The sequence below is a fragment of the Amblyraja radiata genome, chromosome 5 (genome assembly GCF_010909765.2).
Source record: "Amblyraja radiata isolate CabotCenter1 chromosome 5, sAmbRad1.1.pri, whole genome shotgun sequence".
Taxonomy (NCBI): Eukaryota; Metazoa; Chordata; class Chondrichthyes; order Rajiformes; family Rajidae; genus Amblyraja; species Amblyraja radiata.
In genome coordinates this window covers 6431394-6457115 of record NC_045960.1, presented here as the reverse complement: position 1 = coordinate 6457115, position 25722 = coordinate 6431394, and the positions used below count along the sequence as shown (strand labels likewise).

The window sequence follows — 25722 nt, the reverse complement described above, 5'->3', positions numbered from 1 at the left end:
AAGCTACGCTCATTGGTGCCAAGCCAACAGTCGCCGACAAGTTTTGAACATTTCAAAATCCAGCGGCGACCAGAAAGACGCTACGATTCTTCGGGAGACTGAGGAGACGACTCACGACCATACAGGCGTCACCCCGGCGACCATGTGGAGACAGTCTAGTCACCTGTAGTCACCTAAAAAATAGCATAAGTGGGACAGGAGCATTACTCAGCGGGCCACGCAGCATCTGTGGTGAACATAGATAGGTGACATTTCAGGTCAGGAACGTTCTTCAGACAAGGAGGTAGTTGAGGCAGATTTGTGTTTAGTTTAGTTTAGTTTATTATTGTCACGGGTACCGAGGTACTATGAAATACTTTTGGATGTGTGCCAACCAGGCAGCATAAAGACTATATATGATTACAATCAAGCCTTCCACAATATACAGATAATGAATTCGTGCAAGATAAAGTCCCATAAAATCCGATTAGAATAGTTCAAAGGTCTCCAATGAGGTTGATGTGAGGTCAGGACCGCTCTCTTAACTGGTCGATTCAGTTGCCTGATTACAGCTGTGAAGAAACTGTCCCTGAATCTAGAGTTCACGGTGGCGCAGCGGTAGAGTTGCTGCCTTACAGCGAATGCAGCGCCTGAGACCCGGGTTCGATCCCGACTACGGGCGCTGTCTGTACGGAGTTTGTATATTCTTCACGTGACCTGCGTGGGTTTTCTCCGACATCTTCGGTTTCCTCCCACACTCCAAAAGACGTACAGGTTTGTAGGTTGATTGGCTTGGTAAATGTAAAAAATGTCCCTAGTGGGTGCAGGATAGGGATAGTGTGCGGGGTCGGTGTGGACCAAGGGGGCCAAAGGGTTGTTTCCGCGCTGTATCTCTAAACTAAACTAAAGGTTGAGGGGAGAGGGGAGAAGAGGGAGTGACCGGGGTGTGGATTGCTCCTGGATTATGATGCTGGCCTTGCCGAGGCAGCATGGTGTAGATGGAGTCAATAGAAGGGAGGTTGCTTTGTGCGATGGTCTGGGCTGTGCCCACAACTCTAAAAGACACTGGGAGAAAAGTACATGGTTACAAGGCAAGGTTTAGAAGAATATGGGTCTACCTCAGACAAATGGGACCATTTTAGAAGGGTCGGCATGGCCGAGTTGGGCCAAAGGGCCTGCTTGAGTGCTGTATGACTCTATGACTCTAGCTGCACTTTAATAACCCCTCCCATCTATTTTCAATCTGAAAACTGAGCCAAAAACTGCTGGATAAACAAAGGCTGCTCTCTGATGTTGGCTGCTCACCATGTTAACATTGAAGCCTCTCTCCTTGGCAAACATATCACCAGCAATCTGAATGATTCCACAATACTTATTTACATTCCGTACAATTTGGGTTCATTGGCCTTTTACCCAGCTGTTTCTGAAATAAAATTTTAAATAAAAAACACCCTTATCTCCAATCTAAGATGCTCTGGATAAGATAATTGTCAATCGATGAGCTTTTTAGTTTTATCTGTCATACTCATGGTGTTTCTTTCTCACCGTGATGAATGTCATAGGGTCAATTTCTCAGGCATCTGTCAACCTGATTCATATAAAATTAATTAACACAAAGTGCTGGACTACTGTGGGGCGTCACGGTGGGGCAGCGGTAGAGTTGCTGCCTCACAGCGCCAGAGACCCCGGTTCGATCCTGACTACGGGTGCTGCCTATACGGAGTTTGTACGTCTTCCCGTGACCTGCGTGGGTTTTCTCCGGGTGCTCCGGTTTCCTCCCACACTCCAAAGATGAGCAGGTTTGTTGGTTAATTGGCTTGGTATAAATGCAAACTTGTCCCTAGTACTGGATAGCGTGTTAGTGTACATGGGGTGATCGCTGGTCGGTGGGCCGAAGGGCCTGTTTCCGCGCTGTATCTCTAAACAAAACCAATGTAGATATAGAATATAGAACATTGAACAAAGATCGCCGATCATAGAACAGTGCCGCACAGCTTCCCACAAACTGACAACAGTTTCTATAACCTTTGCTTCCTCACGAACAGGCTGATGTTTGCAGGAAGGCCCTTGCTCTCAGTAATCCATCCCCGCTGAATCTTCTACAAAGCCAAGGTCCAGGGATCGGAGGATGGCAATGAAGTTGATGTTGAGATCTGGCAATCTCTGATAACATCACGCTAATTGCTGCAGTATTTAATCACAGATAGCTCCACAGAGTTAAGCATTGCCCTCTGCTGTTATCTTCTCGTGCATCTATGGCGTGGGTGTTTATTGCCACCGACGGCCCTCCACCCATCCCCGTTCCACCACACCCCTGTTTATGTTCCCCTGTTTGTGCAAGAGAGCTGAGGGTGCAAGGCCAACGTGATTGCCCCTCGTGCCAGGGTTCGATCTGCCCTCCTGACCCATCAAGGTACTGTACGTGAAGTGAAGTGAAGGGCCTCCCACAGTTTTACGGGAGAGGCAATTCCGAAGTTTACATCCAACTTCTTGGCCCATCTCTGACATTCCTTGCAGGAAGGAACATAGGGAGCAGGAGAAGTTCGCCAAGTCGCTCAAGCTATCGCCACCCGTTAGTTACTCCAGCATTATGTGCAGGGATGCTGCCTGACCCGCTGAGTTACTCCAGCATTATGTGCAGAGATGCTGCCTGACCCGCTGAGTTACTCCAGCATTATGTGCAGAGATGCTGCCTGACCCACTGAGTTACTCCAGCGCTTTAATCTGCAGTAGGGTTCTGATCTGAAATGTCACTTATCCATGTGCTCCCAAAGATGTGGCCTGATCCGCTGAGTTTAGTTTAGTTTAGAGATACAGCGCGGAAACAGGCCCTCTGGCCCACTGAAATCGCACCGACCAGCGATCCCCGCACACTGACACTATCCCACACTCAATTGGGACAATTTATACATACACCAAGCCAATTAACTGATCCTAAGGATGTCCGCAGTGACCAACAATCACCCTTACACCTGCACTATCCTACACACTAGGGACAATTTGCAGAAGCCAATTAACCTACAAACCTGCACGTCTTTGGAGTGTGGGAGGAAACCGAAGATCTCGGAGAAAACCCACGCAGGTCACGGGGAGAACGTACAAACTCCATACAGACAGCACCCGTAGTCGGGATGGAACCCGGATCTCTGGCGCTGCAAGCGCTGTAAGGCCACAACTCTACCACGGCGCCACCCTGCCACACAAGTTTCTCGAGTACTTTGTGTTCTTTGTGTACTGTGCACCTGTGGTCGAACTATGGAAAGACAAGTTTGCAGAGACTAAAGGTGGCATATAATGATGGCATGAGAACACTGCTAAGGAAACCTAGATGGTGTAGTGCCAGTAATATGTTTGTGGCTGCAGGAGTCAGTACTTTAGAAGCTATCCTATAACATCACATGTATAAATTCATTTGCAGGATAAATGACTAAATATGTAATTATTGTGGCCTTGTCAAACAGGTTAGCACTACACGCTACGAATCCCAGCTGTGGAGACACTGGTATCGTTGTCTCATTGTAGGACATTGATAATTCTTTTAATCTGGATTTTTAACTTATGTATTGTGTTTTGTTTTTTTTAAATATAATTTATGATGCTTTTATCAGTGATATACTAAGATTTTATATTTATTTTATGATATTTAATATGCAATGCATTTTAATGTAATGTTGCCCCTTGTCTGGACCTCGAGTCCGTAATAAAGTTTACTATTATTATTATTATTATTATTATTAATGCAACATTTAAGAATAAAACGGGTCGGCCATTTAGGACTGAGATGAGGAAAAATAATTTCACCTAGAGAGTTGTGAATCTGTAGAATTCTCTGCCAGAGAAGGCAGTGGAGGCCAATTCACTGGATGCTTTCAATAGAGGGTTAGATTTATCTCTTAGGGCTAAAGCAATCAAGGGATATGGGGAGAAGGCAGGAACGGGGTACTGATTTTGGATGATCAGTCATGATCATATTGAATGGCGGTGCTGGCTCGAAGGGCCGAATGGTCTACTCCTGCACCTATGTTTCTAAAATGCCACATTAGCAGAGATAATAACAGTATCTCCTCCTTACCTGCCTCACCTTTGTTAGGTTTGACTGTGGAATATTAAGTCTCTCTGTTCCTCTTCACAGCTCGAACCTGCTGGTCAGAAAAATGAAGTCCTTGAATTGTCACCAACGCTGCCCCCGTTGCACTGTCCAGAGCAGGTAAGGTCAGAACAATGTGTAGGAAGAAACTGCAGATGCTGGTTTACACCACGGATCGACACAAAATGCTGGAGTAACTCAGCGGGTCAGGCAGCATCTCTGGAGAGAAGGAATGGGTGATGTATCAGGCCAAGACCCTTCTTCAGAGTCTTGACCCGAAACGTCACCTATTTCTTTTCTCCAGATATGCTGCCTGACCCACTAAGTTAGATACTGTACATAGACAGTAGGTGCAAGAGTAGGCCATTCGGCCCTTGGAGCCAGCACCGCCATTCAATGTGATCATGGCTGATCATCCCCAATCAGTACCCCGTTCCTGCCTTCTCCCCATATCCCCTGACTCCGCTATCTTTAAGAGCCCTATCTAGCTCTCTCTTGAAAGCATCCAGAGAACCTGTCTCCACCGCCCTCTGAGGCAGAGAATTCCACAGACTCACAACTCTTTGTGGGGAAAAGTGTTTCCTCGTCTCCGTTCTAAATGGCTTACTCCTTATTCTTAAACTGTGGCCTCTGGTTCTGGACTCCCCCAACATCAGGAACATGGTTCCTGCCTCTAGTGTGTCCAAACCCTTAACAATCTTATATGTTTCAATGAGATCCCCTCTCATCCTAAACTCCAGAGCGTACAAGCCCAGCTGCTCCATTCTATCAGCATATGACAGTCCCGCCATTCCGGGAATTAACCTTGTAAACCTACGCTGCACTCCCTCAATAGCACGAATGTCCTTCCTCAAATTAGGGGACCAAAACTGCACACAAAACTCCAGGTGTGGTCTCACTATAGCTCTGTACAACTGCAGAAGGACCTCTTTGCTCCTATATTCGATTCCTCTTGTTATAATGGCCAACATACCATTTGCTTTCTTCACTGCCTGCTGTACCTGCATGTTTACTTTCATAGACTGATGTACAAGGACCCCCAAGATCCCATTGTACTTCCCCTTTTCCCAACTTGACACCATTTAGATAATAATAGTAAGATTAAACGAGAACTTACCAGTTTGAAGTTTGATCTGTATTTTATGAGGAGTTACGATGAGGGATTACGTGAAGAACCCGCTCACTGCGCAGGCGCGGCATACTTCCAAGCAGCGGTGTGGAATCACAGATAGACACAGTTATTTGAAGTAAACATAGTAAAGATAAGGAGACATCAATTTATTAGTTTGATCCATATAATGAGGGTGGGAGCGGAGGGCACGTAATCCCTCATCGTAACTCCTCATAAAATACAGATCAAACTTCAAACTGGTAAGTTCTCGTTTAATCTTACTATTTTACTTCGGAGTCACGTGAGTGACTACGTGAAGACTTCAAAGCTCTGTGATTTCAAACCGTGTAACAGTTCATACTTCACTCGCTGCCGAAGTCATTCGAGGGAGGAAGTATGTTATCGTAATCAACCATGAATCTGTTTGTAAAAACAATAATGGTGTTATTAACAACAACAAGACCAATTGCTCCCCCGGGCTTAAATTATATATTTTTTGCAGATTCTTTTTCTGCAAACGATACAGGTTCTGTCAGTGGTTTGTTATAAAAGTTTGGAACGTATACTCCCTAGACCACCCTGCAGTAGCCAGGATGTGGTCCATAGGCTCGTCCATCCTCTTAGTTACTGACGTGGAAGCTGTCCTGGTGGAATAAGATTTTATACACGTTAGTATTTACTCCAGCAACTCCCAGTACCTGCTTGAGCCACTAGAGATAGTTTAGCTCGTCACCCGACCATGAGGTTTCCTGTGGCTGACCCATAAGGCTTTTTCCTCTCCCTCGGTATTCCTTATTGTGTCGATCTCTAAGTGGGTCATGACACATAAAACGTGGTTCAGGTGGGTATGCCCGGAATTTCATGACTGGACCTGATGTTCCTGGTCTGTTCTGTTTGGCCAACCCTTGAATGGGCATGTGACACTATCTGGTGTTATAACCATGTTGTCCCATCGCAGTAGATGGGAGAGCTGGCTCTTTGTGTTGATGTAAGGCCACCAGCATGTCCATCTTCAGGGTAGGCTGTTCCAGGGTGAGTGACCTGGCTGGTGATCATCCCCTAAGGTATGTCAGGATTTCACTGACATCCCAATTTGGGTGTACCTATTTCTGGGGAACGGATTGATATACCTCTCCTGTATCTGATCACCAGTGAGCGGTACCCAAGTTGAGTAGGCTAACAGAACATGTCCTTCATTGTGGCGAAGACCTGCCAGGAGCTCCAGTACAGTTTTTTGTTATAGTTGAATGTGTAATTCCTGTTTTGGAAAACAGTGTACCATTTCTTGATGCTCCTCAGGTATGTTCCCTAGGATATGCGACGGAATGCTGTCATCAGGTTGATAGTGCTGCTGATCCAAGCACAGCAATGGTCTTCCCAATTCTGCAATTCTTTTAATGACCATGTCGAGGATCACTGGGAACCATGCTTGTGGACTTGGTCCACTGTAATTTGCGTAGTACCCGACTGATGAAGCCGTAGTACCTATTGAAGAGGTAGAAGGAAAGGAAAACATAGAGATTAGGTTCCCCCCACCCCTCAATACGCGGGAATGTCTCCATTGCCGCTGCCTTGAGATTGGTTTCATGTGACGTAAGTTAGTACGTGGTGATTTAATTGGATATAAGGAATCGATATCTGGTGTCCATATTGCTTAGTGATTTCAGCAAATATTTTTGGTTTAAATGTATGTTTACAGTATTTAGCTCACCTGATAGGTGAGTTACTGATGGTCAAACATGTTTGATGACATACGGTTTCCAATTGTTAATAAATTGTCACCTAATATCGATGTTCTCCGCCCAAGTGGTTTGGTATATGCCACCACTGTGATGTTGTTATCTTATAAACGAGCATGCAAATTTGGTGGATTACTGAGCAAATGCTTCACTAGAATTAAGTAAGTTAATATATAACATGTTTAAGTCAATTCATATTGGCATTAAGTATTACAAGCTCAGTAACACATCAGGACACATAAGATGTTACTCAAAGCAGGTGGAAGTGTACAACCATAATCCTTCGTGCCGTTAATTCCATGATAACACTACAGATTAATCCATTTGCCCCCATAATACAGGTATGGAGATAGTTTTGAACACTAGTAACTCAGCTCATAGGAAAGGTACAAAGTTCAGTAGCTGGTAATGCTGCTATATCCCAATTACTTTGCCACGTAGTTGATTGGTGGTTAATGTACCATGACTGATAGCCTTAATGAATACCAGATAACAAAGTTGTGGATGGTCAACGTAAATATCTGGATATATATTGTGCACCGTTCCCAGAGGCACTGCAATACTGGGTCGATGCGTGGAGTGGACGGAGCAAGCCCCTATTCCATCTCCCTGTTCCAAAATTCAATTTAATATATGGTCCCTAGATAAGGGACGTATCAGATTATTAAACTGATAAGAACAGATACTACACTTGATCTTAGCCAAAAGGCCGAGAAGCGATGCAGCTAAAGCTGTATCCAAGGATAGTTTGTCATTAATATATAGACATGCCATGACGGAATGTTTCTAAGTGTCAGGGCTAGTTGATTCTGGATAACTTTGACTTAAATGCCGCAACGCTCATCATGGTTACTCCATCCAGGTAATTGCGGTATATCCGAAACTTATATGAGAAGGTACTGAATAGTGTGCATCTTCAAGGTCGATGTCTACCATAAAGTATCCTTGGATCCATGGTAGTAGTTACAAATCCCATGAATGGGTATACCTGGTGAAATACTCAAGTGATTTATCAACGATGGTGCGACATTCACCATCGTGGGAGGGTAGACCCCTTGGGGTGCTTGCTGAATTGGTGGCAAGATATTAATTCTATTCCCCTTGTATTTATTTATTTATTTATTTTTATTTTTTTTTATTTTTTTATTTATTTTTTTGGTATATAACTACCAAGAGTGATAGCTTCCTAACCAGGCGTGATTCACCCACCCCTTGTTAGTACAACCCTTAACCTTTATGTGGTGGTAGGAACCATACTTATCTGTCTTCATTGCTGTTTCTTCGGTTTCTGGTTCCTTGTTCTTGTAGGGACGATGTTTGTTGGGGGGTGGCGCATTTTCCCTGGGGCCTGCTCTGGGCCATGGCCTAAAATGCTACGGGTTTGGCATGCAGGCCCCGAGCTTTCACCAGTACCATGAGGTAGACGCACCTGGTGGACACGTAGAGGTACTGCTGTCTGGTTTAGTGTGGTGCTCATTCCAGACTCTGCCCTCTTGTGCCGAATAGTTTGAACACTTCGTCCAGTTTTTTAGGACTGGTTTGGTAAGTGCCAGGTAGCAGGATCTGTGCTTGTGAGGTTGGCGTTCTCATAGTCCTGTTAATTTCATAGATTGAGGGCAGGTTTGTGAGTTCATTTGAGAAGTTATGAGGTATACCGTTGAACAGTAGGGTCAGGTGTTTTGCCATACTACCCTGCCCTTCTGGAATGAGCAGGTGGACATGATAGCCGACGTCAGGGTACCAAATGCATTTTTAAAATATTTAGGTTAAATGCGCTGCTCAATGTATCCTCCAATAATGGCGGGCACTTTGAGTAAATGCAATTTAGGGGAGGCGTGATAAAACCAACGCCTCATGGCTACCTGTCTTGGAGAGGTTTTTTGGAAAAGACAGGTAGTAAGCTGGCCATCAGTTGAGACTGAAAAGCCATCTCGCTAGTGGTGGAGCCACATAGCGGCCACACCCAGCAGCTCTTCCTGATCCTGTACCTCAAGCATACTCCCGATATTGTTCAGCCAGTGACCCCTCTTCATGACCAGCCCAGCCACTGGTCACCCCAAAGCTAACCACACTAAGGAGGAAGCGATGGGCAGTGCCTAGGCACTGTGGAGGGTGTGCCTGAACCCTCCAGCGAGACTGCCCCTCACGTAGCGTGTCTCGCAGGAGCTCCTGCTCCAGGAGCCGCTCCAGCGGCTCAGGCGGCTGTCTCTCTCCCATGCGGGTGGAGAGACGTCCCCTCCGACAAGTCGGAAGCCACCGGCCGGATGCCTCTTCAGATGGCTGAACATCCAGCCCGCAGTTCAGGCACTAGCGGGACTGGGCTCGGGATAGCGGAGCGCCCGGTAAATGTTCCTACCGCCTTCTTCTGGAGCTTTTGTGCCTTGTAGTAGCGAGAGCGCCCCTCTAGCAGCGCGTCTCGCAGGCACCTGCTCCGTGAGCCGCTCCAGCGGCTCAGGCGGCTCTCTCCCCCCCGTGCGGGTGGAGAGACGTCCCGTCCGACATCGGGAACACCTGCCGGATGCCTCTCGAGTGGCTATGCATCCAGCCCGCTGCTCAGGTACTAGCGGGCTGGCCTCGGCACGGTGTCGGGGAATTACGGAACACCGGGTAACGCTCCTACCGCCTGTTGCTGCCCCCCTCCCCGACGGGAATACGTTCCTCCTTGAACGGGGGACAGTTTTGTTCCAGAGCCTTTTTCTCTGCCTGTAAAAAACACAAGCAGAAAAAGGCTCACCTGTAAAAGAAAACCCGACCTCAGGGTACTCACCTGACGGTCCGGTTCATTCTGTAGCGGGAGAGCCTAACTCCCGTTGCAGGCCGCTGTTGCACTGCTGGCGTAATGCCGCGCCTGCGCACTGAGCGGGTTCTTCGCGTAGTCACTCACGTGACTCCGAAGTAAAATCTGCCTTCCTGTTTTTGCTACCAAAGTGGATAACCTCACATTTATCCGCATTAAACTTCAGCTGCCATGCATCTGCCCACTCCCCCAACCTGTCCAAGTTACTCTGCATTCTCATAGCATCCTCCTCACAGTTCTCACTGCCACCCAGCTTTGTGTCATCTGCAAATTTGCTAATGTTACTTTGAATCCCTTCATCCAAATCATTGATGTATATTCTGAAGATCTGACCTGGATCCACCATATTAACGCAACGTTTAAGAAACAGATAGACAGGTACATGGATAGGACAGGTTTGGAGGGATATGGACCAAATGCGGGCAGGTGGGACTAGAGTGGCTGGGACATGTTGGCTTGTGTGGGCAAGTTGGGCCGAAGGGCCGATTTCCATGCTGTCATTCTATGACTAATCTCAAAAAAAGTCTCTCAACCCCTTTATTTCTTTTGAAGATTCAGGAGATTCAGTTCGTTGATGAATACTCTCGAGGAGATCGACACAAAATGCTGGAGTAACTCAACGGAGTAACTCAACTCAGGCAGCAAAAGAGAAAAAGAATCGGTGACGTTTCGGATTGGGACCCTTATTCACATTCCGAAACATCACCTATTATTTTTAGCCGGAGATGCTGCCAGACCTGTTGAGTTATTCCAGCATTTTGTGTCTATTTAGTTTAGTTTAGAGATATAGCATGGAAACAGGCCCTTTGGCCCACCGGGTCCGCGCCGACCAGCGATCCCCGCACATTAACACTATCCTACACCCACTTGGGACAATTTATACATTTACCAAGCCAATTAACCTACAAACCTGTACGTTTTTGGAGTGTCAGCCCCAGTATCATCAGAGACCCACACCACTCTGGCCACACTCTCATATCACCCCTGCCTTCAGGAGGAAAACCGTTATCACCAGGTTCAAGAATAGAGAAACAAAGAAATACAGATGCTGTTTAACACACAAAGGGACACAAAATGCTGAAGTAACTCAACAGGTCAAGCAGCATCCTTGGAGAACATGGTGACATTTTTGGTCGAGACCCTTCGATAGGTGATGTTTTGGATCAAGACCCTTCTTCAGACACGATAGAAGACATTTGTGTCGAGACCCTTCCATGGTGACATTTCAGGTTGAGATCCCTCCATAGGTGACGTTTCAGGTCAAGAATCTTCCTGGGTGGTGTTTCGGGTCAAGATCCTTTGGGTCTAAAGAAGGATCTCAACCTTGTACAGAGCCCTAGTAAGACCACACCTGGAGTATTGTGTGCGGTTTTGGTCCCCTAATTAGGGGAAGGACATTCTTGCTATTGAGGGAGTGCAGCGTAGGTTCACGAGGTTAATTCCCAGGATGGCGGGAACTGTCATATATTGATAGAATGGAGAGTCTGGGCTTGTACACTCTGGAATTTAGAAGGATGAGAGGATATCTTATTGAAACATATAAGATTATTAAGGGATCGGACACACTAGAGGCAGGAAACATGTTCCCGATGTTGGGGGAGTCCAGAACCAGAAACAGTTTAAGAATAAGTGGTAAGCCATTTACAACGGAGACGAGGAAACACTTTTTCTCACAGAGAGTTGTGAGTCTGTGGAATTCTCTGCCCCAGAGGGCGGTGGAGGCAGGTTCTCTGGATGCTTTCAAGAGAGAGCTGGATAGGGCTCTTAAAGATAGCAGAGTCAGGGGATATGGGGAGAAGGCAGGAACGGGGTACTGATTGGGGATGATCAGCCATGATCACATTGAATGGCGGTGCTGGGTCGAAGGGCCGAATGGCCTACTCCTGCACCTATTGTCTATTGTCACCTCCAGAGATGCTGCCTGAGCCGTTGAGTTACTCCGGCACTTTGATTCCTTTTGAGGCTCAAGAATATCTTCAACCCAACAACCCTCAGGCTCTTGACCCCATCACAATACGAAGTAAATGATGAACTACAGACTGTATGACCTCAACTCTGAACGCCTATTGACTGTCCTTGGTGCACTAAGGACTTTGCTTTATTTTTAGTTTACATTCGTACTGGGGTTATTAATTTATTGAATTTTCATTAGTTATATATTATCCATGTGGGTTGTGTTTAAAGACCTGCTATGCCACTGCAAGAATGTCATTGTTCCATTGTCTGTACATATGAGCAACTCTCTAGACTCTTAGGGGTGGCATGCTGACCCAGTGGTCGGGTTGCTGCCTCACAGCGCTAGAGGCCTGGGTTCGATCCTGACTACGGGCGCTGCCTGTACGGATTTTCCACCTTCTCCCCGTGACCGCGTGAATTTTCTCCGGGTGCTCCGGTTTCCTCCCACACTCCGAGGACGTGCAGGTTTTTTGGGTTAATTGGCTTCAGTAAAAATTGTAAAATTGTCCCTGGAGTGTGTGGGATAGTGCTAGTGTACGGGGTGATCGCTGGTCGGCGCGGACTCGGTGGGTCGATGTTCCTGTTGCTACACTGTATCTCTTGTCTAAAGTCTTACGATCTGCTGATTCCCACAGGAAAGGCCATATCTCTACACGTACCACAACAGCGATGATGGGGTGGGGCAGCGGGCAGAAGCCGGATGGTCAGATCAGAAGGTAAAGAACACAAGATAATATGATGAATTTCCTTGATCATCGTCTGCTTTGATCAGCCCTTTCCACACCTCACATGCTCTTTGTATCCTTCCATATCTCTCCTTTTCCTCTGAAGAAGTCAAGTCAAGTTTATTTGTCACATACGAGATATGCAGTGAAATGAAAAGTGGTACCTGCAGTTCTGGTCATCCCAATGCAGGAAGGATGTGGAGGCTTTGGATAGGATGTAGAGGAAGTTTACCACAATGATGCCATGATTTAGGGCAGGGGTGGGGAACCTGCGGCCTTAAGGTCACATGTGGCCTTCTAGGCCATTAAGTGCGGCCTTTTGAACGAATCCAAATTTTGTAGAACAAATCATTATTTTTATTAATATGTTTTTATTCGTCTTTTATTATTTTAATTTTAATCTTAAAATGAACGTATTTAAAAAACCAATGAGTAAAAGAAGATTCAACGAAATAATCCTCCCCGACTGATGGCCACAATTAAAACATTAGTAAGTCATGAGGGCTAGTTTAACACCTGTTATGCACATGATTTAGTTCTAATGCGACTCTAGAATGTACGTTCACTTTGACATGCACGAAAAATGCTTTCTTGCTTTTCAACCACTTATTGCTGCGTATCTACATTCTCCTACCTAACCCAAATCAAGATGTCCTTAAGGTCACAAATGACGGATACCCATCTAGAAGATCAGCTGAAACTGCGTACCTCCATGTTGCAACCAAATATTCAAATGCTTTCCCACAAAATGCAGTCACAACAAAGTCATTAAAAGGTTAATTGACTTTAGAATTAACAATTTTTTTTCATTTTCTTGAAGTACATAGTAGTTAGATTTTTACAAAATAATGTACATTTTGCAGTTGCAATTGAAGTTTCTTGGATGTGGCTTTATTAGATTACAGCTAACTTAATGTGGCATTCCAGCATGTTCCCCACCCCTGATTTAGGGGCTATTAGCTACAGGGAGAGTTTGGGCAGATTTGGATTGTATTCCCTGGAGCATTCTCTGGAGGTTGAAGGGAGTCCTGGTGAAAGTATGTAAAATTATGAAAGGCAGAGGTAGGATATACGCCTAGTTCATCTAATCTCGTCTGCCTGCTCATAGGCAATAGGCAATAGGTGCAGGAGGAGGCCATTCAGACCTTTGAGCCAGCACCGCCATTCACTGTGATCATGGCTAATCATCCCCAATCAGTACCCCGTTCCTGCCTTCTCCCCATATCCCCTGACTCCGCTATTTTTAAGAGCTCTATCTAGCTCTCTCTTGAAAGAATCCAGAGAATTGGCCTCCACCGCCCTCTGAGGCAGAGAATTCCACAGACTAACAACTCTCTGGGTGAAGAAGTTTTACCTCATATAACCATATAACCATATAACAATTACAGCACGGAAACAGGCCATCTCGACCCTTCTAGTCCGTGCCGAACACATAATCTCCCCTAGTCCCATATACCTGCGCTCAGACCATAACCCTCCATTCCTTTCCCATCCATATAACTATCCAATTTATTTTTAAATGATAAAAACGAACCTGCCTCCACCACCTTCACTGGAAGCTCATTCCACACAGCTACCACTCTCTGAGTAAAGAAGTTCCCCCTCATGTTACCCCTAAACTTCAGTCCCTTAATTCTCAAGTCATGTCCCCTTGTTTGAATCTTCCCTACTCTCAGTGGGAAAAGCTTTTCCACGTCAACTCTGTCTATCCCTCTCATCATTTTAAAAACCTCTATCAAGTCCCCCCTTAACCTTCTGCGCTCCAAAGAATAAAGCCCTAACTTGTTCAACCTTTCTCTGTAACTTAGTTGCTGAAACCCAGGCAACATTCTAGTAAATCTCCTCTGTACTCTCTCTATTTTGTTGACAACTCTCTCTATTTTGTTGACCTCATCTCCGTTCTAAATGGCTTACTCCTTATTCTTACGATCCATCTCATGATCCACATCCACAACTCATGGCATCTGCCTCCACCATCATCCCTGGCAGAGCGTTCCAGGCACCCAGCACTCTCCCTGCATATCTCCATTAAACTCTCCCCCTCTCGCCTTAAAGCAATGCCTCTAGTGTTGGACATTTCCACCCTGGCATAAAGATTGTGACTGCCTTCCCCTACTTAAATCTCTCGTCATTTTATATACTTCTATCAAGCCCGACCTCAAGCTCCGATAGTCCAGTGCTCTACCATTCTATGTTCTAAATAAGGGAACATAGCTCTTTCTTTCATTCATCTGTTGGGTTGTCCAGCACTTTTATTCTCCCACTTGTTCATCAATTTGCACGATTAAATCCATCAAGAGTCGAGCATGTTTCATTGTCATTATGTCTGAAGCAGAACAATGACATTCTTGCATTCAACAGCGCAACACAATATGTAAACATAATACTCTGTAAACTGCAGAATAAATGCAACAAGTTCAGGCTATATACACTCACACACACTCTCACACACACTCTCACACACACATGCCCACACTCACACACACACACACACACACACACACACACACACACACACACACCCCACACACACACACACACACACACACACACACACTCACACACACTCTCACACACACTCTCGCGCACACATGCACACACACACACACACACACACACACACACACACACACACACACACACACACACTCACACACACACACACACACACTCGTACACACACACCCACACTCACACACACTCTCACACACACTTGCACACACATGCCCACACTCACACACACACACACACACACACACTCGCACACACACACCCACACTCACACACACTCACACACACACACACACACACCCACACTCACACACACACACACACACACACACACTCGCACACACACACCCACGCTCACACACACACACCCCCACTCACTCACACACACACACGCACACACACACACACTCACACTCACTAACACACACACCCACACCCACGGACACACTAACACACACACTCACACACACTCACACACACACACACACACACACACTCACACTCACACGCCTAACACACACACACACACACACACACACACACACACACACACACACTCACACACACACAGACACACACTCACACACATACATTTCATATATATATACATACATATAAATATATATACCGTATGTCATGTGAAGCAGAATTAGGCTATTCAGCCAATCAAGTCTACTCCGCCATTCGATCATGGCTGATCTATCTCTCCCTCCTAACCCCATTCTCCTGCCTTCTCCCCATAACCTCTGACTCCCCACTAATCAAGAATCTATCTATCTCTGTATCTCTGCCTCAAACATACTGTATCCATTGCCTTGGGCACCATAGCCTTCTGCATGGCCTTCTGTGTGGTATTTACACACACAAAAACACACAGGTATATATATATGAATACGCAAATAAAACAAACAATAATAGTGCAGGAGGACAAAGCCAATGTCCCCAATCCTCTGTAGTAAGCCTGGAGCTTATTTGGAGGTTGTCGTGTCTGGTGGCCTGATGGTTGTTGGGAATCTGTTGATGTGTCTCGTTAACTAACGAAGCTGCTTTTGATTTACAACCAGGTTTTTGGCAGTGAAATGACATGTGCGGACAGGGATCCATCCAATACTGTTCCGGTCTCAGGTACGGTGAAAGTATACGGAAGGAAGACCATAGAGAACATAAGAAGTTGAAGCAGGAGTGTGGCCCCATTCCTACTGCTTTGTCAATTAAGATGGTCGTAGCTCATCTCTTACCTCTGAGGCACTTCCTCACACTAACTCCATTCCCATTGATTCTCCCCCTTAGTAAACGTGAATCAACTGGATACAATTCTACAGCAATTAGAAGATAGACACAAAATGGTGGAGTAACTCAGCGGGTGAGGTAGCATCTCTGGAGAGAAGGAATGGGCGACATTTCGGGTCGAGACCCTTCTTCAGACTGCAGAAGTCTGATCAGTCTGAAGAAGGCTCTTGACCTGAAACGCCTCCCATTCCTTCTCTCCAGAGATGCTGCCTCACCCGCTGAGTTACTCCACCATTTTGTGTCTACCTTCGATTTAAACCAGCATCTGCAATTCTTTCTTACACATCTTTTCGACAGTAATTAATGTACAGGCACTTCCCGACTTACATAAAGGTTATGTACCGAGAACACTCATATCAGTCAGATTTTACATGTTAGAATCTGATTTGAACCAGTTTAGTTTATTTTAGTTTAGAAACACATCATGGAAACAGGCCCACTGGCGCACCGACCAGCGATCCCCGCACACTAACACTACCCTACACCCACTAGGGACAATTTACATTTACACCAAGCCAATTAACCTACAAACCTGCACGTCGTTGGAGAGTGGGAGGAAACCGGAGCACCCGGAGAAAACCCACGCAGGCCACGGGGAGAGCGTACAAACTCCGTGCATACAGCACCCGTAGTCAGGATCGAACCCGGGTCTCTGGCGCTGTAAGGCAGCAACTCTACCGCTGCAGCTCGTCGGAACAGCAGCTCATTGAACCTCTTCAGGTGGACAGTGGTAGAGCGACTGCCTCACAGCGCCGGAGACCCGGGTTCAATCCCGACTACGGGTGCTGTCTGTACGGAGTTTGTACGTTCTCCCCGTGACCTGCGTGGGTTTTCCCCGAGATCTTCGGTTTCCTCCCACACTCCAAAGACGTGCAGGTTTGTAGGTTAATTGGCTTGGTATGAATGTAAAAATTGTCCCTAGTGTGTGTCAGGTCGTGTTAATGTGCGGGGATTTCAGGTTGGTCCGAAGGGCCTGTTTCTGTGTTATATCTCTAAAAAACCGAAACATTGGCTCAGTTTCTCTCTGCACAGATGCTGTCTCCACAGTCCTGCTGAGTGTTCCCGAGTTTTATCTCAGATGTCTAGCATCTGCAGTTTCTCGTTTCACTTGGATAGATCATTGGAAATTGGTTGGCAAATAAAGCTCCAGTAAGTCTTCCCTTATTCTAGATGGTATGACGATGGCAATACAGTCCGTTTCTAAACCATTCTCATGATCAAGAGTGAAGAGTGTTTAATTGTCATATGTCACAGAACTCAAGAATGAACTCCTTAAAAGGCCACAAAGTGCTGGAGTAACTCACTGGGCCAGGCGGCATCTCTGGAGAACATGGATAGGCGATAATAGACAATAGTCAATAGACAACAGGTGCAGGAGTAGGCCATTCGGCCCTTCGAGCCAGCACCGCCATTCAATGTGATCATGGCTGATCATCCCCAATCAGTGCCCCGTTCCTGCCTTCTCCCCATGTCCCCTGACTCCGCTATTTTTAAGAGCCTTATCCAACTCTCTCTTGAAAGCATCCAGAGAACCTGCCTCCACCGCCCTCTGAGGCAGAGAATCCCACAGACTCACAACTCTCTGTGTGAAAAGTGTTTCCTCGTCTCCGTTCTAAATGGCTTACTCCTTATTCTTAATGGCCCACTCAGTGGTGTTTCAGGTCGGGACCCTTCTTCAGACTAGTCTCGACCGGAAACTCGTACTTCAGAGATCCTTACTTGCAGCAACACAACAGGCCTGTAATCACAATACCCCATAAATAATGTAATTATAATATGTAGGAAGGAACTGCAGATGCTGGTTTAAACTGAAGATAGACACAAAATGCTGGAGTAACTCAGAGGGACAGGCAGCATCACTGGAGAGAAGGGATGGGTGATGTTTCGGGTCGAGACCCTTCTGCAGGCTGATGTGGTATTAATAATAGATGTGTAGAGAATGATGGGAGACATAGATAGGGTAGACAGTCAGAACTCCTCCCCCTCCCCCGATTACTGTGTTTTACTTGGTCTAAGTCACTCATGCCAAGTTTTTTCCTTCTTCCTCTAGTCCACCAGCTCAGACCAGCAGATGTAAAGGTGATCGCAGCCCTCGGTGATTCAATCACAGTAAGTCCATACACCATTATGTAGTTCAGTTCAGATTTACTCAGAGAGTGGTAGCTGTGTGGAATGAGCTTCCAGTGAAGGTGGTGGAGGCAGGTTCGTTTTTATCATTTAAAAATAAATTGGATAGTTATATGGATGGGAAAGGAATGGAGGGTTATGGTCTGAGCGCAGGTATATGGGACTAGGGGAGATTATGTGTTCGGCACGGACTAGAAGGGTCGAGATGGCCTGTTTCCGTGCTGTAATTGTTATATGGTTATATGGTTATATGGATACAGCGCGTAAACAGGCCCTTCGGCCCACTCAGTCATGTTCATAAGTGATAGGAGCTGAATTAGGCCATTCGGCCCTTCAAGTCTACACCATTCAATCATGGCTGATCAATCATCCCTAATCAGTACCCGGTTCCTGCCTTCTCCCCATATCGCCTGACTCCGCTATCTTTAAGAGCCCTATCTAGCTCTCTATGGAAAGCATCCAGAGAACCTGCCTCCACCGCCCTCTGTGGCAGAGAATTCCACAGATTCCAGAGAATAACCTCTGACACCCGTACTAATAAAGAATCTATCTATCTCTGCCATAAAAATATCCACTGATTTGGCCTCCACCGCCTTCAGTGGCAAAGAATTCCACAGATTCACCACTCTGACTAAAGAGATTCCTCCTTCCTAAAAAACTTTAATTCTGAGGCTGTGCCCTCTGGTCCGGGACTCTCCCACTAGTGGAAACATCTTCTCCACATCCACTCTATCCAGGCCTATCACGCATCTGCGCTGACCCTTACACTAGTTCTATACTACGCATGAGGGACAATTTACAGAAGCCAATTAACCTACAAACCTGCACGTCTTTGGAGTGTGGGAGGAAACCGGAGCACCCGGAGAAAACCCACGCGGTCACAGGGAGAACGTACAAACTCCGTACAGACAGCAGCCGTAGTCAGGATGGAACCCGGGTCTCACCTCTCCCTGCATCAGGCAGGAGATGCAGAAGCCTGAAGCACTACATCACCAGGTTCAGGAGCAGATACCGTACATCAGTGGTGAGAGAGCGACTATCAGCACGGTGGCGCAGCGGTAGAGTTGCTGCCTCACAGCGCCGGAGACCCGGGTTCAATCCCGACTACGGGTGCTGTCTGTACGGAGTTTGTACGTTCTCCCCGTGACCTGCGTGGGTTTTCTCCGAGATCTTCGGTTTCCTCCCACACTCCAAAGACGTACAGGTTTGTAGGTTAATTGGCTTTGTGTATGTGTAAATCACCCCTAGTGGGTGTAGGGTGGTGTTAATGTGCGGGGATCGCTGGTCTGCGCGGTCTCGGTGGGCGAAGGGGCCTGTTTCCACGCTGAATATCCAAACTAAAACTAAACTAAATCAAGATGGCGTCCAGATTGAACCCGGGTCTCTGGCGCTGTAAGGCAGCAACTCTATCACTGCGCCACCGTGACGTTCTTTGTGTCCTGTACCGCACTATCTGATCCCGTGGGTAATTACGTGGTATCTTTCTTGTGCTGCTACAGGCAGGTAATGGGGCAGGATCAAAGCCCAATGACGTGCTTGATGTTCTCTCCCAGTACCGAGGTCTCTCCTGGAGGTTAGTAACACTTTGTTGACCTTGCTGGCAGGAGGATGAATTCCTTCAGATGGTGGGTGGTGAATCTGTGGAATTCACAGCCACAGACGGCTGCGTAGGCCAAGTCAGTGGATATTGACAGGTTCTTGATTAGGACGGGTGTCAAATGGTCCTGGGCAGGAGAATGGGGTTGAGAGGGAAAGATAAATCAGTCATGATTGAATGACAGAGTAGCCTCGATTGGGCTGAATGGCCTGATTCTGTTCCTATAACTTATGAACTTATGAGTTGAATGGACTTGAGAAATGGGGATGGAATATTTAAAGTCCAAGCCTCCCAACGTGATATCCTTTGGGTTCTCCTTCTAGTGCTTATCCTTTGTACCTCAGTGTTTATGGGCATTTACTTTAAAAAGGACTACTTTAATCTACTGTAGGTAGACAAAAATGCTGGAGGAACTCAGCAGGTGAGGCAACATCTATGGAGAGAAGGAATGGGTGACGTTTCGGGTTGAGACCCTTCTTCAGACTGATAGTCAGGGGAGAGGGGACTGAGAGATATGAAAAGGCAAAATGATCAGTCTGAAGAAGGGTCTCGACCGGAAACATCACCCATTCCTTCTCTCCAGAGATGATGCCTGTCCTGCTGAGTTGCTCCAGCATTTTGTGCCTCCAAGGAACTGCAGATGCTTGTTTACAGAAAAAGTTGCAAAGTTCTGGAGTAATTCAACGAGCCAGGCAGCATTTGTGGAGAATGTGGACAAGTGACAGTTTCGGGCTAGGACCCTTCTCCAGACACAAGTTTGAAGAAAGGACCTGACACAAAAGGTCACCTATCCACGTTCTCCAGAGATGCAGCCTGACCCGCTGAGTTACTCCAGCAATTTTTGTTTTTATGAGGCAAGAAAGCACAGTTGATTAAAGTGTTTAAGAAAGAACTGCAGATGCTGTCAAAATCAAAGGTAGACAAAAATGCTGGAGGAACTCAGTGGGTGAGGCAGCGTCTATGGAGAGAAGGTGTTTCTTCGGTTTAAACCAGCATCTGCAGTTCCTTCCGACACATTTTGCCTGCAGTTCCTTGTTTCTCTGAGTATTTTACTTGCATTTGGGAATCGAATGCGAGTAAAGACCACATCTGGAGTATTGCGTACAGTTTTGGTCTCCTAAATGGAGGAAGGACATCCTTGTGATTGAGGCAGTGCAGTGTAGGTTCACGAGATTGATCCCTGGGATGGCGGGACTGTCATATGAGGAAAGATTGAAAAGACTGGGCTTGTATTCACTGGAGTTTAGAAGGAGGAGGAGGGGAAGTCTTATAGAAACATATAAAATTCTAAAAGAACTGGACAAGCTAGATGCAGGGAAAATGTTCCCAATGTTGGGCGAGTCCAGAACCAGGGGCCACAGTCTTAAAATAAAGGGGAGGCCATTTAAAACTGAGGTGAGAAAAAACTTTTTCACCCAGAGAGTTGTGAATTTGTGGAATTCCCTGCCACAGAGGGCAGTGGAGGCCAAGTCACTGGGTGGATTTAAGCGAGAGTTGGATAGAGCTCTAGGGGCTAGTGGAATCAAGGGATGTGGGGAGAAGGCTATTATTGGGGATGTGGGGAGAAGACGGGTTATTGATTGGGAATGATCAGCCATGATCACAATGAATGGCGGTGCTGGCTCGAAGGGCCGAATGGCCTCCTCCTGCACCTATTTTCTATGATTCTATGAGACTTGAATTTTGCTGATGATGGAAATAATAAGGGGTGACCCTGTGCGTTATCTCACACAGCATCGGTGGAGACGGGAATATAACAACAGTCACCACACTGGCCAGTAAGTGAGGCATTTTATAACTGTTTTGTCCAACGGCTTTTCTTTCTTCAGCTGTCATAAACCATGACTTTTACAATTCCAACTACTGGCCTTACTGAGGTTTAGTTTAGCTAGACAAAAATGCTGGAGAAACTCAGCGGGTGAGGCAGCATCTATGGAGCGAAGGAACAGGCAACGTTTCAGGTCGAGACCCTTCTTTGGACTGATGTGTGGGGTGGGGGGGGGAGGGAAGAAGAAAGGAAGAGGCGGAGACAGTAGTGCTATCTGTGAGGAGTATGCATGTTCTTCCTGTGACCACATGGGTTCCCTCCGGTTTCCTCCCACACTCCAAAGGAGTTCAGATTTGTACGTTCATTGGCTTGTGTGAGTTGTAAATTGTCGTGGGAGGAATGGACCGATTGAAGCCCCACGATTTGGGGCGGATGAAGCTGCTGTTGTCGGAGCTCGGAGTCGGTCACCAACCAGGTCAGCTCCCGATGTTACCGCCCACAGGGCCCACGGTCGCCAGGAAATTCTGTAAATTGGGACGTGGGAGGAAACCGGAGCACCCGGAGGAAACCCACGCGGTCACGGGTAGAACGTGCAAACTCCACAGCTGAGGTCAGGATCGAACTGGGGTCACACTTCAGCGAGAATGTTTGATGCACCTCTTTGGTTTGCAGGCATCGACGGAAGGTCAGCCCTTCTGCTGGCGGTATATTGTCATCTGATTTTTTTTTTTTTACGCAGACATTCTCCGTGTGTTCAACCCTTCCCTGGTTGGATATTCCACTGGTGTTGGTCGGCAACACACCCAACATGCTTTCCTGAACCAGGCTGTGGCGGGATCTGTTACCGGGTAGGTCTGCACCCTCAGGATATCATTTCATGGTCATGTCATCCCCTTGAGCCTACACGGGGTGTCCACTCTCAGATAGCAGGGCCAGACCACAAATGATGATTCAGCGCGATGATTGGAGGAGGGAGGTGTCGGTCAGAGGCGGAAGTAGGGGGGGTGGGACTGAGGGTAGAGGGCGGTGATTGGAGGAGGAAGACGTCCTGGTGGAGCTAAGATCATAGAGCGGAGCTTCAATCGGCCCGTTCGCGGGGCCTTTCATCGCCCGTCACGGCCCGGCACGGCTTAAAATCGGCCGCGGGATCTTCCATCGCCCCGCGATCAAATTGCTGCGTCAAGGAGATCGAGGCTCCCGATGTTGAAACCCCCGCCAGGCTATGAAAGCCCCCGTGAATGGACCGATCGAAGCCCCACGATTTGGGGCGGATGAAGCTGCTGTTGTCGGAGCTCGGAGTCGGTCACCAACCAGGTCAGCTCCCGATGTTACCGCCCACAGGGCCCACGGTCGCCAGGAAATTCTGTCCCCCCCATGTTTTGACAGCGATTTCCGTGCCTGGTCCCTAGTGTGTGTAGAATAGTGTTAATGTGCGCGAATTGCTGATCAGCACAGACTCAGTGGGTCGAGGGGCCTGTTTCCGCGCTGCATCTCTAAACGAAACTAAACTAAACTTAATTACAAGAGGAGAAAGCAGTAACAGGGTACTGCTCCTGCACCTATTGTCCATGTTTCTATGTTTCAAAAGGAAGAGGGGCAAGACTTCACTGTAGGGCTGCACGATGGCCCAGCTGGCAGAGCCGCTTGACTCACAAAACCAGAGACCCAGGCTCGATCCTGACCTCGGGTGCTGTCCGTGCAGAGTTTGCATGTTCTCCCTGTGACCACCTGGGTTTTCACCGGGCGCTCCGGTTTCCCCCCACATCCCAAAGACGTGCAGGTTCATAGGTTAACTGGCCCTCTGTAGATTGCCCCTAACATGTAGGGAGTGGATGAAAAAGTGGGATAAGATAGTACTAGCGTGAACAAGTGATCGATGGTTCATGTGGACTCGGTAGGCCTGGTTCAGTGGCTGGTTCTCTAAAAAAGCTCATTTACAATGCATTCAATCTCAACAGATTCTATTTAAAATGGAGCTTTTTCAAGAATCAGGAGCGTTTTATTGTCATATGTCCGAAATAGATCAACTAAATTCTGCATCTCTGGAGAAGGAATGGGTGACGTTTCGGGTTGAGACCCTTCTTCAGACTGAAGAAGACAGATTAGTCTGAAGAAGGGTCTCAACCCGAAACGTCACTCATTCCTTCTCTCCAGAGATGCTGCCTGTCCCACTGAGTTACTCCAGCTTTTTGTGTGTATATATACAGTACACCCACACACAGACTCACACACCCACTCACGCACACATGCACAAACGCGCACACACGCACACACGCCCACACACACACACAAACACAGCCACACGCACACTCAGACACGCACACACACACACACACACACACACACACACACACACACACACACACACACACACACACACACACACACACACACACACACACACAAATTAGATATATTCATAAAAAGAATATAGACACACTGAGTTACACCAGTTTTTTGTGCCTATCTTTGGTTTAAACCAGCATCTGTAGTTTCTACTACAGCATCTTCCTACACATCGTATATATTTATATATATACTGCAGATATAACCATATAACCATATAACAATTACAGCACGGAAACAGGCCATCTCGGCCCTACAAGTCCGTGCCGAACAATTTTTTTCCCTTAGTCCCACCTGCCTGCACTCATACCATAACCCTCCATTCCCTTCTCATCCATATGCCTATCCAATTTATTCTTAAATGATACCAACGAATGCTGGTTTAAATTAAAGATAGGTACAAAAAGCTGGAATAGCTCAGCAGGACAGGCAGCATCTCTGGAGAGAAGGAATGTGTGATGTTTTGGGTCGAAACCCTTCTTCAGATATGCTATATATATCTATATACACACACACACATACTGTATATATATGTACAGTATATATATATATACAGACACAAACACACATACATATACAGACACACACACACACTTATACATATACATATATATATATATACACATAAAATAAACAACAAACAATAATAATGCATGCCTTCACCAAGTCTTCTTTTATTTCTCCACGTTTTCTAGGGAGTTGATGCCCCAGGTCAGGGAACTCCTGAAGCGGATGAAGAATGATTCGGTAAATATTACACTTTAGTGGTACACAAAGTGAGTCTGTGTTTCCTACCAAGTGTCAATACAGCGAGGGTTCACACAGCACTGAGATAGCGACTCTGAGCTAGAAACTCAGAGCCCTGAACCCACTATCCAGTGAGCCCTCCATTGCAACTTGTGAATACAACTGTAACATCATTCTTGGGAATGGGTAATGGTTCAGTTTAGTTTATTGTCACAGTGAAAAGCTTTTGTTGCGTGCTAACCAGTCAGCGGAAAGACAATACATGATTACAATCGAGCCATTTACAGTGTATAGATACATAATAAGGGAATAATGTTAGTGCAAGGTAAAGCCAACAAAGTCAGATCAAGGATAGTCCAAGGGTCACCAATGAGGTAGATAGTAGTTCAGCACTGCTCTCTGGTTGTGGTAGGATGATTCAGTTGCCTGATAACAGCTGGGAAGAAACTGTCCCTGAATCTGGAGGTGTGCGTTTTCACACTTTGTCAGTAACAGGATGCATGAAGCTACCATGAGAGCCATACAGCGTGGAAACAGGCCCTTCGGCCCAACTTGCCCACACCGATACCCAACTCGGGTTCCATCCTACATATTAGGATTGTGGAATTCTCTGCCTCAGAGGGCAGTGGAGGCTGGTTCTCTGGATGCTTTCAAGAGAGGGCTAGATAGGGCTCTTAAAGAAAATGGAGTCTGGGGATATGGGGAGGACAGGAACGGGGTACTGATCGTGGGTGATCAGCCATGATCACATTGAATGGCGGTGCTGGCTTGAAGGGCTGAATGGCCTACTCCTGCACCTATTGTCTATTGTCTATTGTCTATTAGGGACAATTTACAGAAGCTAATTAACCTACAAACCTGTACATCTTTGGGGTGTGGGGTGCAAACTAGAGCGCCCGAAGTCAATCAAGGAGAAGGTACAAACTCCATGCAGTCACCATC

General features: G+C 46.6%; 1 protein-coding gene and 1 non-coding gene across 2 annotated transcripts in view; one reads left to right on the top strand and one right to left on the bottom strand.

Moving 5' to 3' along the window:
* Positions 1-25722, top strand: part of plb1 (phospholipase B1) — a 144859-nt gene that overhangs the window by 2171 nt on the left and 116966 nt on the right. The window contains exons 2-9 of the mRNA XM_033020479.1: positions 4112-4186; positions 12305-12385; positions 15970-16030; positions 18246-18304; positions 19822-19895; positions 21654-21697; positions 22427-22535; positions 24729-24780. Of these exons, the coding sequence (XP_032876370.1) occupies positions 4112-4186; positions 12305-12385; positions 15970-16030; positions 18246-18304; positions 19822-19895; positions 21654-21697; positions 22427-22535; positions 24729-24780 (555 nt within the window). The remainder of the gene's footprint in view (positions 1-4111; positions 4187-12304; positions 12386-15969; positions 16031-18245; positions 18305-19821; positions 19896-21653; positions 21698-22426; positions 22536-24728; positions 24781-25722) is intronic.
* LOC116973828 lies at positions 7446-7637 on the bottom strand. The gene has a single exon (XR_004412136.1). It is a non-coding gene; the product is annotated as a U2 spliceosomal RNA (small nuclear RNA).